A 15,998-nucleotide genomic window follows, 5' to 3' on the forward strand; every position below is an offset into this window, starting at 1 on the left:
GCTGGATACTCATGTCAGTCCTGCAGCTATTTGGGGAAAGGATGGCTGTGACTGGGCAGTTTCATGTAGGGCATTAGCATCCTTTTCCTGGCGCAGAGTGATGCTCTCAATTTGTTTAATGCTCAGCAAAATGAAAGGACAAGCGCTTTTTTTCTTGCACACAGCCACAACAAACGGGAGGTGGGATGCATTCAAAGCCCGTTAGTTACCCCCGTTAGCTCGGCAGCCAATAAATAGAGTTAAATAATCACAAAAAAACTGCAGCCGCACCTAATTTCTTTCCAGACTTATCAGCTGAAAACAAAACACACCCCTCCCTCCCCTAAGCGCCAACAACCACACTGCTTTGTTATCTCCTCAGCCCACAGTCAAGCAGTGTTCTGGATGATTACTGGCCTGGGCAGCCATTTAAATCACAATGAAGTTGTTAAAGTTATATGATCAGATGAGCCGCTACACGTGTTTTTGAAGCTGTAAGTGAAGATGAATATTTAACGTGAACCAAGGTTTACAACGTGCGGAATGTTTCCGTCCTTCCATCTCAGGATCTCGAGGCGAGGCTGAAATCTGTCCAAAGGCGCTGGCTGCATGTCCGTGGCTGCCGCTCGCACTGCACCACTGGATGTCGAAATTCCAGAGATTCGGCAGAGTTTAAAAAGTCAGCAAAGTGGGTTTCCTGCAAGACTCAACTCGAGCCAAAGCATTAGCACGAGGCTTAATTATCTCACAGATGTCACATCTTGTTTAATTTGCGCATTCTGTCACTGTCTTGGGCAGGATTGTAGTTTGGCAAGCCCTCCTCAAACATAAAAATGATTATTATGATTATGTGCAGGCAGATTGTGTATCTCTGTCCATCCCTCAATCCCTTCATTTTCTACCCTGCAACTCGGGGTCGCTGCAGTGCTGGCGCCCATCCCAGCTGTGTTGGGCGCGAGGCGGGGTTTCACCCCGGACAAGTCAGCAGTTCATCACACGGCCTCGTTGAAACAAGCAGCCATTAGCGATCCCATTTTTACACCTGTGGCCAATTTTGTCAGTCTGCTTAATGTGCACGTTTGCTGGACCGTGGGAGGGAGCCGAGAGGAGAACATAACACTCACCTAAAAATGAGTGCGATGCATTCAGGTGAACTGAAACACAGAAACTAAATGTGTTGTTTCTCTGTGAAATCCGAGCCATTTGCGCAGTATTTTTTATACTGTTAAAGCTGGGTTTTTTTCCAACTCACTTCCAAAATCTGCCACGTGGATTTTAGAGTTTTATTCTACGGTGACCAGAAATCCAGAGCACCGAAGTTATGTCAAATGAGTTTGATTCTGTATGACATTTGATGAATACCTGAGCCATCCCTGGTGGCTTAAAGGCTAAGTGTGTAATATTTGGAGCTTTTGAAGATGAAAAAGCGACATCAAGTGGTTACATTTTAGATTGCAGCGTCTTTCGCTCCCTCTCCCCCTCCTGAGCTTGCCCGTGAGCTAAACCTGGATACCTTGTCCATCTTCTTCTTTGCTGGTGTATTTGATGACGCGAGTGTTCACCCTAATTACGAAGCAGGCTGGATTGTCCACACCAGGCTTCCTTAGAAATATAAGGGTAGGAAAACCAAATGACTTCTATTTCACTGCAATTACAAACTTTTATTAATCTATTTGTGGGCAGTATGTTAAGTTTTTTTTGTTAATACAACTATCACCAATCAAGCCAAATTTTACACACTGGACCTTTAAAGCAAAAATACACACATAGACACATCCTGAGCCCTGATTCAAAAGCTTGAACTTCCAGTCCTCCCTCTTCTTCATCGGCCCACCGGCAGATTACTCTCCTTCCAGAATGATCCGGAGCCTTGCTCTTTTCCCACCTGATCCTGTGGCCCCGGTGGTCATCCCCCGCCTCTGCCGCTCCTTCCTGCAGGGATTAACCCTCCAATCACAGTGGCAGGCAAAAGATTAGCTCCTCAGATTGAAGTGTTCACCTCCAAACCCTGCCTAATCCAGCCATCTGTCAGAGAGCAGCCAAGCAGCCAAGGCTCTCACTCTCTCTGTCTCAGCAAAGGCTAATAGGAAACCCAGAAGAGCGACGGCGAGCCGCCGAGGAAACACATCTATAAAAGAGACGCGCTTCCTGTCTTTGCGGCACTCGAGTCCTGAGTGGAAATGGAGGAGACGTACCTTCTGAACCTTCCAGGGGTCAGGAAGAAGATTCTGGCTGGGGGTGCAGGGCCACTGCCTCACTTCCCACCTGGGGCAAAGGTAATAAATTACAGCTTAACCCTGACGACCAGAATAACGCCAGACATGAATACTTTAAACTTAATTAACAGCGATTCCTTGTCTGAAAGGACCGTTGTGATGAAGTAAATGTTCCACCAAGAGAAGAAGAAGAAGAAAAAAAATCTATTTTTAGCCACTTTGCTTTGCCCACTTCAATTAGGCTCTGTTGAATTATTCATCAGGTGAGAAAATGTGTTCTGTGTCTGGCACTTGAACACAGAGCAAACATTTGGTCATCCAAACTGCTGCATGTATTTTGCCGTGTTTTTTTTTTGTACCCCCCACTGATCCACCGGCCACTGTGTTGTGTCGTCTCCAGCCATATGGCACTGAGCCGAGACAACGTGACAAACATCTTTCCATGACAACGCGGGCCTCCGATTTCCATTTACCTGAGTGCATGTATTACGGCGCGAGTCCTCTCCCCCTTTTTTAGGCTGAAGTGATTCTCACTTGCTTGAGCAGTTATGAGCCCATTATACACAATCTGCACCGCTAAAAATAGAGGCGTTGCACTGAGGCAGCAGATTTTTTTTGCAGGCAGATTGATGCGGAAGGCTTTGAAGTCACAGTTGACAAATGATCTCTTTACACTTTTTGCATTCAGTCTGTCAGACACATTGAGCAGCAGCCAGAAGGGGAGAGAAGAAGTCAGGGACATATTAATACACCCAAGTATGCAGCATATGTTGTGTAAAAGAGAGATGGGAACATATGGAGCAAAAAGGAAAATGTCATATGTGCCATTTTAGACAAATGCCACAATGACTGTTGCTGTTTCCCCAAGTCCCAGGGAACAAACTTCATTTTAATTGGGTCACCAGCAGCATACTTATCCCTGTCAAAATGCAGCTTTCTGGATGTCTTCAGGATTCATAGGCAATTATTTGTGTGTTGGTCTCCAATAAAACACAGGTTGAAACATATAAAGGGGAAATCGAAGGTCTTTAAAAGATGATTTTTTTTTTCTTCACTCTTCTCTACTCTCTGTTTCCCAGCTGGTTTTCCATTTCCAAACGCTGCTGGACGACTTTGAACGAACGGTCGTGGATGACAGCCGATTGGCGGGCCGCCCGGCCGAGATCTTTGTTGGAAAGATGTTCAAGCTGGAAGTGTGGGAGACCCTGCTGACATCCATGAGGATCGGCGAGGTGGCCGAGTTCTGGTGCGACGCCACTGTGAGTTTCTCGGCCCACTCAGACACATGCGGACACACCGGCGGCAAATGAAAACCACCAGAATAAAATAAATAAACCACAACATTCTAATCAGTCTTCATGAGCGAGCCGGGGAGGTTTTTTTTTTTGGCTTCTGATTATGATGCAAATGAATCGGCGATGATTCAGAATAACAAACACAGAAACAGAACAATACTTCTTCTGCAAATCGTTGTGCTTTCCCCCCCCTCTCTTCTTCTGGGGAAAAGTTCCTCTTGCATGTTAAACTGTGTTTATTTCTCGTGTTTACGCGGCAGCACTGATTGGCACTCGCTGGCGGCGCCGGGGGAATATAATGATCCGGCTCTTTTGTGTCTGCTTGTTTATGTTTTTTATTGATATGTTCATTTTTGCAGCACACGGGCTTGTATCCCATCGTGTCCAAAGGAATGAGGCTCATCGCTCAGGGGAAAGACCCCCTCGAGGGCCAGAGACACATGTGCGGCATGGGGAACATGTTCCACTACCACTCCACCGGCTTCCCGGAGCTGGATGAGCTGATGAGAACCCCCCAACCGCTTATTTTCATCATGGAGCTGCTGCAGGTGAGGGACAGCACTGCGTGGCGGTGGCTGAAGACACTAACCAGCCGTCTGTGTGAAGAAGATTAGGGATTATTTGTGTGTTTGTATAATTCTGCTTTCAGAACCAGTACATTCCTCTCGCCAGTGTTTTTGAAAATCCACTGACACAAATGATAAAAGTGAAGACCCGGTCCGCTAGAGACTGTGGACCTTGAAGTAATGAATGCGGCATGTGGCACAAGTCACAGGCTCATCGGGGGGTCCGGCAGAAGTGGCTCGAATTGAACGCCTCCATCTGCCTCAGATAGTTCCTCAAGCTTTTCCACTCAAAAGAGTCAGAGCTGAGATCCTCCGAATATCCGGGATCCTCTTTTCCTGCTGATAATAAGCCGAGACAAGGCAATGTGAGATATATGAGTACAAAGAAAATACCTGCATTCACCTTTTTCAAAAGAGGCTCTTTTAGAAATGTAGAAAATGCTCCTTTTGGAAGTAACAGATTGTCAGTTTTTGGTCTTGTTTTTATCTCTTTTTCCATTTTAAGACCACTTTAGGTGTCTTTGTGCTAAATGTCAGCTCTCACCTCGTCTCACTTGCACACACACACACACACACACACACACACACACACACACACACACACACACACACACACACGGCCACGGTGCAGTGCTGGGATGATTCATTTGTTGTGCGCTCACATGCAGGATGAACCCCACTGGGGGAAATCTGGGGTTCAACATCATTGTGATGCAGGAGTCAGGACTCAAATCACCACCCGCAGCTGCTTTCACATCATTGCGTGATACTATTGTCTGTAATATGCATTTGTTTTTAGCATCCTCACCCTCAAGAACGCCTTCGGATTCAATAAGCAACATAAATGAAAATGTTCCTAACTATGCAGAAGGATTTTTCGTTAAAAAAAAAACACAAAAAAATACACACCCTTTTGATTATGAGATGAGCATGGTTTTAAAACCCACTGCTGTCATGGTGATGAGATAGAATAAGATAAGCTCAAATAAGTTCAAAAAATGTCTGAAACCTTTGAAGGGGAAAAAAAAGTGACAAGGAAGAACCTCAAAGCCGAGAGAGAGAAAAAAACCGCTGCAGTAATGGAACTGTTGCAGGACTGTTGTTTGTTGCACAAAGACACAAGACCTTGTGGCTCCGCTGTGCGTGTGTGTGTGTGTGTGAGTGCGTGCATGCATGCGTGTCCGTGTGTGCGTGCATGCCTCCGTCGCATCCTCGCACATCTCATCAGTGAACGCGCTCTCCTTCCGCTCCCGCTGCCTCCAGGTGGGAGACCCCATGTCCTACCACCGAGAGTCGTGGATGATGGAAAAAGATGAGAAGCTGCAGACGGTGCCGCTCCTCCACATGCAGGGCAATACGCTGGTCAAGCAGAGAAAATTCAGCGAGGCGGCCAGCAAGTACAAAGAGGCCGTCTTACTCCTGAAAACAGTCCAGTCCAGAGTGAGTCCACAAAAGACGACTTTCCATTCTTTTTTTTTTTAATTGAAGGATTTTTTTTAGTGTATTGGAATGTGCTTATATCCCGCGTGAGGCTCAGCTTCCTGTGTTGCTCTGCTTCAGTGCGATTCTCATTACAGGCAGCAGGATGAAAGGTTTGTGAGGAACTGCAGGGAGAAAGACTTGTGTGTGCGTGTGCGTGTGCGTGTGTGTGTGTGTGTGTGTGTGTGTGTGTGTGTGTGTGTGTGTGTGTGTGTGTGTGCGTGCAAGATGTTTCTGATAGCACGGTGAAAAAGACGGTGCACGTGATGCTCACTGATAGTTGGTCCACGTGCAGACCGAGTGCCATGCCTCGGTGTCCAAGAGCCGTGTCATAGTTTAAGCTGTGTGTGTGTGTGTGTGTGTGTGTGTGTGTGCGCGTGTGTGTGTGTTTGTGGTGAAGAAATATATTAAAAAATCCTGAAATTTACACGAAATTGCATTAAATATTAAAATACGCACGAGGGACGCGGTGCACTCTACCACGCTCTCATGCTTCTGGTCTGTGCGTGCGTGCGCGTGTGTGTGTGTGTGCAGGAGATGCCGGGTGATGTGGACTACATTAATCTGGGTCGAATGATCGTCCCGCTGGAACTGAACTACTGTCAGTGCATGTTGGAGCTGGAGGAGTATTACGAGGTGATAGAGCACATGGACGAACTGCTGGAGAAGCACAAAGGTGAGTGTCTGCTCGGCGGTCACACTGTGTGGCATGAGACCCATCTGTAGGCAGAATGTGCATCTTCTATTCAGAACTGTCAGTGTATAAATAAAATTCCCATTCAGCCTTGAATAATTCTTGGAAACGTTGCAGCGAGTGAATGCCAAATTCATTTCAATAGCATTAATATTATGTTTCTCCCCCTGTCAGTAAAAGGCCAATTACTGTAACAGTGTTGCTCGCTCCTTCCTTCAGATAGTGTCCGCTTAGACACACAGTTCACCAAATTACCCCTTTGTGATGTCACAAAAAGCACTGATATCCCTCAAGGTTTCGCCGGTACTCCAAGTCAAATATTTACTAAAGGCCTCTTACACTGGAGGCTTCAAGCAGAGGCCTAAACATACTGTTTTTTTTTGGTGAGCTATGAGTGGATCTATATTGAATCAGAACTATATCTATATCTGTAGGCTTTTTCAGTTCTTAGGTAATTAATTGAAGGGAATTAAGTGTTCGCTGAAGCCTGGGATGAGTGCTAAAGCTCTGAGAATGGATGTTATATGCATCCTTGAAGGGAAATTAAATGTAACGCGTTCAGCCCCTAGTTAACTCCAATTGTAATAAAAAAGGTTTTAATCAGGTGTCTCTTCAGTTTTACAGCGGTGACGTCAAAAAGAACAATTATGCGTTTTATTATGAGAGAAATGTTTTTGTATCCCCTGCATCACATGACTTCGCACCCGTTTCCCAGGCTTGAAAGGCTAAAAAAGGAGAAAGCCTTTAGTGTTTTTCAGTGGCCGCTATAGGCTCCTGTCCACCTATGGAGAAGAGGAGGCATGAGACATTCAAGGGGGTGGGAGACTTTCATTCTGCAGACTGAATTGAACAGCATGTGAAAAGCCTTTTGAGTATATAGAGCGGCAATCCGACCAGCAGGGTCAGCGGAAAGACGTCTGTTCCCAACATAAAAATGCCATTTGTGATGTGATGTACAGTGTATGAAGACTCCTGTTACTTGATCATTTCTTCAGAGGCGAGAAAAAGGGGTGTCGCCTCTCATTCATCTATGTTTCAAGTGCGTCTGAGCTCTTTCAGGAATATATGAGCCGGGCCATAAGAGATCCAATAAGATAGAGAAGCCTTCGGAACGTACAGGTTCACTTTATTATTTTTCTGTGGCATCAGATAAAGCAGCACCCGGTTCGTGGACTGTCTGTCTTTTTCTTTTTTTTTTCTTTTTTTTTTTTTTAAATGTCAGTGAGTAATAAAAGCAAGCTGACTATATTACTGAAAGAAACTGTGTACAAACTACTTTTACCTCAAGATATCTGAAGATATATTTGTGCTGCGTACGTCCACGAAAACAAACAGATGCACGTCTGCAGTGTTGCACTGAACATTTGCTGGGTAACTACAGTATGCATAGAATAGTGCAACACAACACACTATAGAGCAGATTCGGTTTGCTACTATTGGTTTGTTGCCAATATTCGAACAAAGTGAGGCGAAGTAAACACCAAGTTAAAGAACTGCAGACTTTGTCCACATTTTAAAATTTGACACCCCTGAGCTGGATCACGTGTGCGGCTCCTTCCTGCCTCAAACACGCGTCAGTATCTCTTACGATGCACTTTCCCTAATAACTACACCAGACTCTGCTCGGCGGAGAGTAAAACAAACCTCCGCGGAGTTCCTCCCTTCCCCCAGGATATCAACATGGTGACAGAGTAATTTCAAAATGTTGTAGAACACTGACACATCAGACAGATCAGGGCCCGGTGGCTGCACCGGCTTTATTGAGGTTCGTGTCGCCTGTCGGCAGAGAGCGGGTCGTGTGCGGCGGCTGCTGCTCACACAGGGCTTTGCAGCTGCCGCACCTCTCTGGGATTTTTCAGACGTCAGACCCCGTCGTTGCTCGCAAAGTCCTGCGTGGAGCTCTCACACGCTGGCACGGCCCCAACCTGGAAGCCTTGAATTACGCCACGGAGGCGGTATTTATTGTACTCTCTGTCCCCGAGCCTGGATTTATAGTTTTATATTTGTCTTCCTCCATGGCAGGAGACGAGGGTGGGCGTGCAAACAATCCCAAGTGTTTCAGCGCTTGCTTCTGTGTTGGAGGAAGGGTGTCATGTGGACATGCGAGTACCGCTGTGTTTCGGAATTGACGGGTACCTCCCCTACCCCCGACCACGGAGCTGTAGCAACAGTGCTGCAGCTTTTTTTTCCCTCTTAAACTTGGCGGAATAAGTCTGCCAACAGCGCCATCACTTCTCTTGTTCTAGATTTCTTTGAGTTGTTTCCCAAGGCAGCCTGAAGGCTGTGGCGTTTTCAGTTTTGCAATCATCAAATCATTCACTCATCTTACCAAATTTGAGATTCCATCACTTCCCGCGAGGTCTGACAAAAACAGGAGGAGACTGCAGCCCTTTTGAAACCGCAGAGAAAACAGGAAGTGATGACGTGCAGGGGTGAGGAGAGATGCTGCAGTAGCAACGTTCATGCAATTTTATCATTAGAAAAAGAGCCACTAACGATTCTCAGCCCTTTATCTGCATAAATACAATAAGTATGCATGATCTGCAACGGGCGAACAAAGTGTCCAAGCGGCGTAGCAGGTGTTTCGCTCCACTGGCAGGTCAGATTGTGTTCCCCCCCAACCCCCTTCCCTCCCACTCCAGCTCACTTTACATACCACCTGTTTCACCTTGGCGTCTCTCCTTGCTTCTCTGGCGTTGCGTGGTGCGACCCTTCCAAGTCGGCCCCTGCGCTGCTCCTCCGGTGCCGCCGAGTGGCTCCTCGGAAGAGCTCGGTGGCGGTGGTGACGGCGGCGGCGGCAGTCACTTCGCGCCAGAGGCGACGACGTCTGAATGGAGATTTTTCAGAGGCAAATGAAATGCAGAGGAACTGGGTTGCCAGTGAATACGTCGGCACATGGGCCCTATTCTGCTGGGACACGGGGATTAGCAGCGCGTGGACGCGCACGCCGCCGCCGCCACCACCAGTCTTTGACTTAGCGAGGCTATTTGTAAAGTGGTCTGCGTCTGACGGGGAGCTGGAGGAGAAGTTTAACTTGGCTGTGATGTCGGTCCTTCACACAGCTTTTTTTTTCTCTCGCTGTTTATCTAGGTCAGCAGTGCCTTCAGTTACGAGCGAGCGCCGCTTTTGTGTCAGTGTCTTTTTGAAAATTTCGTTCTCAGACGAATCTTAAACCGAGGAAATTAAGGCCTTTATTTTGATGTTTGGGTTCCTCTTTGATCTCCCGAAGAGCCGCTGAAAGACTCTCGGTGACTCTGCGCCGCTTGCTCAGATCTGCTGGATGTTGCTGTGTTTTCTGACGATTTTAGTATTCCTTCGGTTTTCTCGTTTTCACTCGTGACACAAGCGAGTGCAGGAGGAGGCGAAGAAGAAGTGGGAAAAGTTGCTGGATGACACTGCAGATGAGTGGCTGCAGTTTCTTCAGAACTGGTCTGTTTTTTTTTCACGTTGCACTGAGGGCTTCTCTCAGTGGAAAAAGATGTTTTCACTCTTGGCACCAGTTTCAGTATCCTGCCCTGCAGAACCGTCTAGATTTATTCACTCCTGGCACCAATAGAAAGCACCGAGCAGAAGCCACCTGCTTCAGCTGGCAGTGAAAATGTGATTGGTCCCCGTTTGAATGTGTCTGACACAAGGTTCGACCAATGGCCTCAAGAGTTTTCGTTTTTTCTTCCTGTCTACAGCCTCTTTAGCAGACGAATTAATTGGACTTCCAGCAGATTTAAGAAACATTTTACTTTTTATCACGCGTTCCAGACCACCAACTTTCAATTCAATAGTTTGGCGCTTCTTCAGTTTCAGCATTGTGAATCTTTAATCTTTAGACTTTTAACCTCTGGTATAATTAAATGATCAATTTGACTGTGGGGCAGATCTTGTGCTGATCAGTCGTGTGCGCAGCTTGTAAAACAGACTCCAGAGTCCGTTTGCAGATATAAAAGCTGGGGCACGATTCTTCTTCTCCTTAAGTAAACGCAGCTATCAGTGTGACTCACCCTTGTCTGTATGAAAACAAACTGTATGGATGACTTCATGAGAGAAATGAAAATACATGAAGTCGAAGACAATAAACAACACACCCAGAAAAACTGCCACCTCTAGAAGACCTGGCACATCCATTTATTACTTATTTCTTATGTTCTAGGTCATTCTTGTTGTGTTGTGTCTTCTCTCAGACTGCGTGAAAGGCTACTACAAGAGGGCCAAGGCGCACGCCGCCGTGTGGAACGAGAAGGAAGCGCGTAGGGATTACAACATGGTGGCCACGCTGGACGTCACTCTGGCCTCCCTGGCCGGCCGCGAGCTGAGGGCCTTCTCTGAGCGCATGAAGGAGAAGTACTGGGAGGAGAAGGAGGCCTACTGGAACATGCTGGAGAAGAAGGAGGGCAGCGACGAGAAGGCGGAGGAGGAGCGAGGCGACGGCGGGTCGGAAACGAGCATTGAGAGTCAAGCGAAGGAGGAGAAGAAAGCAACGGAATCCGAGGGCCGCGTGGAGGAGCTCTTACTTGGAGCTACCGGCAGCCAAGAGGACCCGAGGCCGGGCGACATCTGTGAGAGAGCCTCCAATTTAATGGAGGGGAAGGACTGGCAGCACATGCTACAAGTGGTCATGCTGCTGCAGAAGGAAGGCAACGTCCTCATTAAGGACAAGCACTTTCAGGAGGCTGAGGAAAAGTTCAAGGAGGCCCTGGACTACATGGACACCCTCCAAAACATGGTCAGTGTTTATTGATCACAAAATGAAAATGTGAAACTCATTGTCACTTCTATGAGCGACGATTCAAAATTGCATAAGTGTATTGAATATGTATAATCTTCCACCTTCACACCGGGTGGAAGACTTTTTTTTTTTTTTTTTTGAACTGAGCCAAAGGTGCTGAGGAGAAGTGGCCATTTCAACAATAAGGAGAAAGAAAACACTGAGACTTCAGAGTCCAACTTGTCTCATAAGAGCATCAATTCACTTAAAATATGCTTTCACATACAGTTTTGGTAGGATTGATTGTGTTAAAGCAAGCATCATACACACCATCTCATCAGTTATGTTCATAGAGAACCATGTAATAGTTAATTATGCACCGAAATCACTTTTTTCTAAATAGACTTCTTATTTTTTTGCTAATTGTCTATTCAATAATTTATTTATGCATTTTTCCACTTTTAACAAATGAATAGCAGAATTAATAATTTATTTAATTACGTAATCATGTATTTAATTTAGGCTCTTTTTGAATAAAAGCTCAGCACAGTCACCACCAGAGGCAGGATTTGAACCTGCGTCGCTGAGATCTTTTTGTCAAGAACAATCCCACTGTGCCACCAGGCACGTTCCTCCTTTGGCTGGTTCACTTTAAAACACGGACTCTCATAAGAGTTGAACCCGCAACCTCTTGAGTCACAGTCCATCAACAATCTGTCAAGCCTATTGACACTGATGGTGTCTGGGCTTTACCTGGCGTTAAAAAACAATAAAAACAAAGTTGTAACAAGGATTTGAACCCCGAACCTCTTGGTTCACAGTCTCATCACCAACACTCTGAGCTATTTTGTCCAGACAAAGTTTTGATGTGGACAAACAGCTCATATGAAAGTATTTTAACTGCAAGTTTAAAAGTGCCAAAATTAAATAAATAATACATCCTTAAATAAAGAATGAAATATGTCATCCATTAATTAAGAGTGGAAATAAATGCATGTATTACACAATTTCCTTATTTCAAAAAATATTTAATAATTCATTGGCTCTTTTAATTATTTTGTGCCTCCTGTGCCTGCAGTGGCACGTTGAAATACTTCATTCATTTAGTGCAATGAGACAGAGCTGCAGCTGCGACGCTGAGAGCAACACCTAGATCTACGCACCGTTCCCTTTTTTGACTGAATTAAATTTGAATAATTACATTTCCACCTGCGCCGCGCGGCAGAGGGGTTCCTGCAGGCAGGCCGGTGCTGGAGCCGCACGAGCCGAGTGACTCCTCTCTGAGCCAAACGACCCGGCTCAGCGGTGATGAATCGAACGCGTCGCGGACTATAAAGGATCGCAGTTCATAAACTGTAATCATCTGTCGCCGTGCTTCTTCGCTGCCTCGCAGCCGTGGGTGGGTGCTGCAGGTCGGCGAGCTGCGAGCGGCGTTTAAAAATGATCTGCGACGCAGCGCTGACATCGCAGCGGCTGCCTGAACTTCCCTCAACTCTTTCCATGCCACACCTGGGTGCCCAACATCCTCACCTCCCATCTGCCCCCTCTCCTCTCGTCACCTCATCCCCGAATCTACCCTCACTTTCCAACCTGTCTTCTCCTCTTTTCTTACGTTCCCTCCACATCTGACCCCTACACCGCCCCCTGCAGGTGGAGCAGGACAGCGAGCACAGGGAGTCGCTGGAGAAGGTTCGCCTGCCGATGACTCTCAACCTGAGCCACTGCTTGCTGGAGCTCGGCGAGTGCGAGCAGGTGGTGCAGCTCAACGACGAGCTGCTGAAGACGCACAAAGGTGGGGAGACGCACACACGCACATTGGGGATGGCGCCTAAAGCCGGGGGAGGAAACATAAAGGCGGCTTTTAACGTAGAAACAGGTGCACGACACACGTGCAATCACAAAATGTTTTTTTTGTTGTGTGTGTGGGTTTTTTTTTTTTCGAGAGTGAACCACCGTATCTTAGACTTCAACAATAACCACATCCATCAAGAGAGTAAACGCACACCTCACCCTCCAAACCCCTGCGCCACCCACCCACCCACCCATCAGAAGAGCGCCTGTCTTCACACAGCAACGTTCCTCATCCGTGTGTTTACCAGAAAAAGAGAGAGAGCGCAACAATCACAGGCACGTTGCAGAATCCCTTTCTCGCTCCCCTGGCGCCCAACCACGGACACCGCAGTCAGAAAAAAGAAAAAGAAAAAAACAAGGAAATTTTTTTTCGCTGTTTTCTTTTTGTCTTTGCCACAGCTGAATTATTCATAGTGGAGGCTGATGAAACGGCTGTACTCATGCTTTTCCTCTTGCCTTCATTTGTTTCTTACTCTGCATCTCCTCCTCGCCACTCCCTCACGGTGCTCGCCGCATTCATTTCATCCTCTCCTGCGCAAGCTTGATATATTATTACCCTTGACTTTGATTCCTCCCCCCCCCCCGCCACCATCTAATGAGGCCTCTGCGTCAATGGCGGAGCCAGACATTTTTCCTTGGGGTGGGCAGGGGTGAGATCATGACACGCATAGTGGTGGTGATAAATAAATACCTGAAATGACTACATGACTGTTTAGTTTTTTTGTATAATAATAAATGTTTTCAGGGTTACCTTGTAACACTCAACCTGTCGCCATTCCTATGAATTAGAGGGCCGCAAATTCATACCAATGTTAATATTAATAATAACCTATATTAGTTTGTTCCTGCTGTCGTAGGATTATGGTTAGGGTTACATTAAAATCCTTCTTTGAGTGTCTTCTTTCCACCAAGACCAAAATCCAGGCCAATCATCAAGCCATTAATACGTTCTACATATTAGATACATACATGTATTATTACATATTAAAAAAAAGATACTGTACATCAATCAAGAACGATATGACTTTGGATGCTTTAGTGTGGAAGTGCATGGCCTATTCACGTAGCTCCGCCCCTTCTCCGCTTGTTGATGTCTCCTCCTCCTCCTCCTCCTCCTCCTCCCCCTCCCCCCTTTCCTCCCTCTCCTTCCTCTCATGCACGCAGGGAACTTCAAGGCAGTCTACCAGCGGGCACGAGCGCACGCCGCTTTGTGCAACGAGGAGGCAGCTCGCAGGGATTTCAACACGGTGGAGAAATTGGACCCAAAGTTGAAACCTTTCATCCAGCAGGAGCTCAAGAAGCTGGGCGAGACCATGCGCAGCGTGCACGTCCTCCAGAACAAGACTTACTGGGACACGGCGCAGGAGAGGTGGGGACCTGGCGGGGGCAAGGTGAGGGGCGCCGCCGCCTCTGCCGCGAAAAGGGAGGAGTCTTCACAGAAATCCGAAGCCAAAGAGGATGAAAAGATAGAAAACAGCGAAAAGCAACACAAAGAGAGCTCTGCCAAGACCGAGAGGGCGGGTGGCGCAGAGGCAGATCCAGATGTGAGAGCGGAGCAGCATATCAAAGAGCCAGAGAGTGGGAGGGTGAGCGCAGAGGGCTTAGATATTGAAAATATGTAGAGTGTAGTGGTTCATAAGGGCAGACGGGGTGAATCGGATAATCTAGACTCGAGATACTGGTAGTGATTCTGCAACCGGAGGTGCAGGAAGAGATAATGTAGTGAGCAGGAAATCGGTGAGCGACGCGGACAGGAAAGGTCAAATGCCATTTCAGAGAAGTTGCACTGGCCAGAGGGCAGAACCGGACCAGGGAAGTAAGTGATGAAACGGGAAATGGCAGCACTCAAACTGAAGAATCCGGTCCGGGAAAGTCGAGGGGTCGGACGGGTCAGACGAGAGAAGTGCTTTTTGGCTTTTGGCAAATGGCAGCAACGGCAAGGATGCAGGAAGTCAAAGAAAATCGAGTGAAATAAATAAAAAGGGAAAAGCCTCAAATGTGCCCAGCACACAAAAAAATTAATCTGAACTTGTGCAGGAAAAATGAATATGGGCAGCCGCTCATGCGAGAAGCAGGTCCAAATGAATCCTCAAATGAATAACTGCAAACACACAAAAACGCAGAAACACAGCCAAAGATGTTTTTTTGCCAAATAGAAACTTTTTCTTTTTATTATTATTATTTCTGTACACAAAGAGTAGAAAGCAGCCAGTCATCCACTTGTTATTACAGTAAAAAGCTCTACTTCAGAAAACTTGTTTTTATATCGTTTTAAAAACTCCACCAAAAGAAAAAAGAGAAAAGAATAGTCAGGACAAGGAGTGTCTGAGACGTAAAATCAAACCCATTTAAACAACACACAAGATTTCTTTTTTTTCCTAGATGACTGATGAGGTATATTAATAGTGATTCAAAATAAAATTCACCTCAGTTCAACAGCAAGGTGCGAACGTTGTTGTGTGTTAGTTTAATCAAAACCTTTGTGGAGGTGAAGTGATGTGGTTGCTGCGCCGTGTGATAGATAAGTGCGTGTGCGTGTGCGCGTGTCTCCACTGCGTGCTTCTGATTGGACGATGACAAATGTGGGAAGGTTTTCCATTGGGAAGGCAGAAGGGTCGTACTAAGAATAATGAAGGGCGCTACATGCAGTTTGGAGCAGCAGCAGCAGCAGCAGCATCGTGTCGAGGGTGGGGTGGTGGTGGTGGTGGTGGGGGGGGGGGGGGGGGGGGCAGTGAACTCAATTTGCAGCGCGATGTGATTGGTCGAGTCCGTTGTCGTCGCTTCAGTCTTTCTAATCACGGCCTATCAAACAGAACCTGAAATGAAAGGTCGCCAGTACGTCTTCGACACGCTGCTGTGTTACATCAGAGTTCAGGAGTTGACCGTCTCTGCCAGCTAGCAGCAGCTCCACAGTTTGTAGAAAAAACGTATTCGATGTTTCCCGAGCAAAAAGAAACGCGCCAATGTTTGATATCGCCTGGGACCGCGTTAAAAACTCAATGAATGAATCTGAAACAAAAAGTGAGTGCGGAGGATGCATTGTTTCCAAGTGTGTCACCGACGTCCATCTGTGCTTCGGCTGACTGTCAAATAAAAAGCATGAGAGACAAAACCGACTTCAGATCAGTTCATTTTTTTATCCCTGTGCACGAAAATTGTTTTTCTTTTACTGAATGTGATACCGGTTACTCGTTGTTGTTGATTTTTTTTTTGGCCCAT

At 46.6% G+C, this 15,998-nt stretch overlaps 1 protein-coding gene across 1 annotated transcript; it reads left to right on the forward strand.

Moving 5' to 3' along the window:
- Nucleotides 1-31: 31 nt before the first annotated feature.
- LOC142901782 (aryl-hydrocarbon-interacting protein-like 1) lies at nt 32-15,879 on the forward strand. Its single transcript, XM_076046437.1, has 9 exons — nt 32-2,255; nt 3,275-3,454; nt 3,850-4,038; nt 5,320-5,496; nt 6,070-6,211; nt 10,405-10,946; nt 12,579-12,720; nt 13,944-15,483; nt 15,528-15,879. Exons 1-8 carry the CDS (start codon nt 2,160-2,162, stop codon nt 14,399-14,401), a joined length of 1,926 nt encoding a protein of 641 aa, XP_075902552.1. The 5' UTR covers nt 32-2,159; the 3' UTR covers nt 14,402-15,483; nt 15,528-15,879.
- Nucleotides 15,880-15,998: the final 119 nt, after the last annotated feature.

This window comes from Nelusetta ayraudi, unplaced genomic scaffold, assembly GCF_046127955.1.
Source record: "Nelusetta ayraudi isolate G7.1 ecotype Tasmania unplaced genomic scaffold, CSIRO-AGI_Nayr_v1 ptg000090l, whole genome shotgun sequence".
Taxonomy (NCBI): domain Eukaryota; kingdom Metazoa; phylum Chordata; class Actinopteri; order Tetraodontiformes; family Monacanthidae; genus Nelusetta; species Nelusetta ayraudi.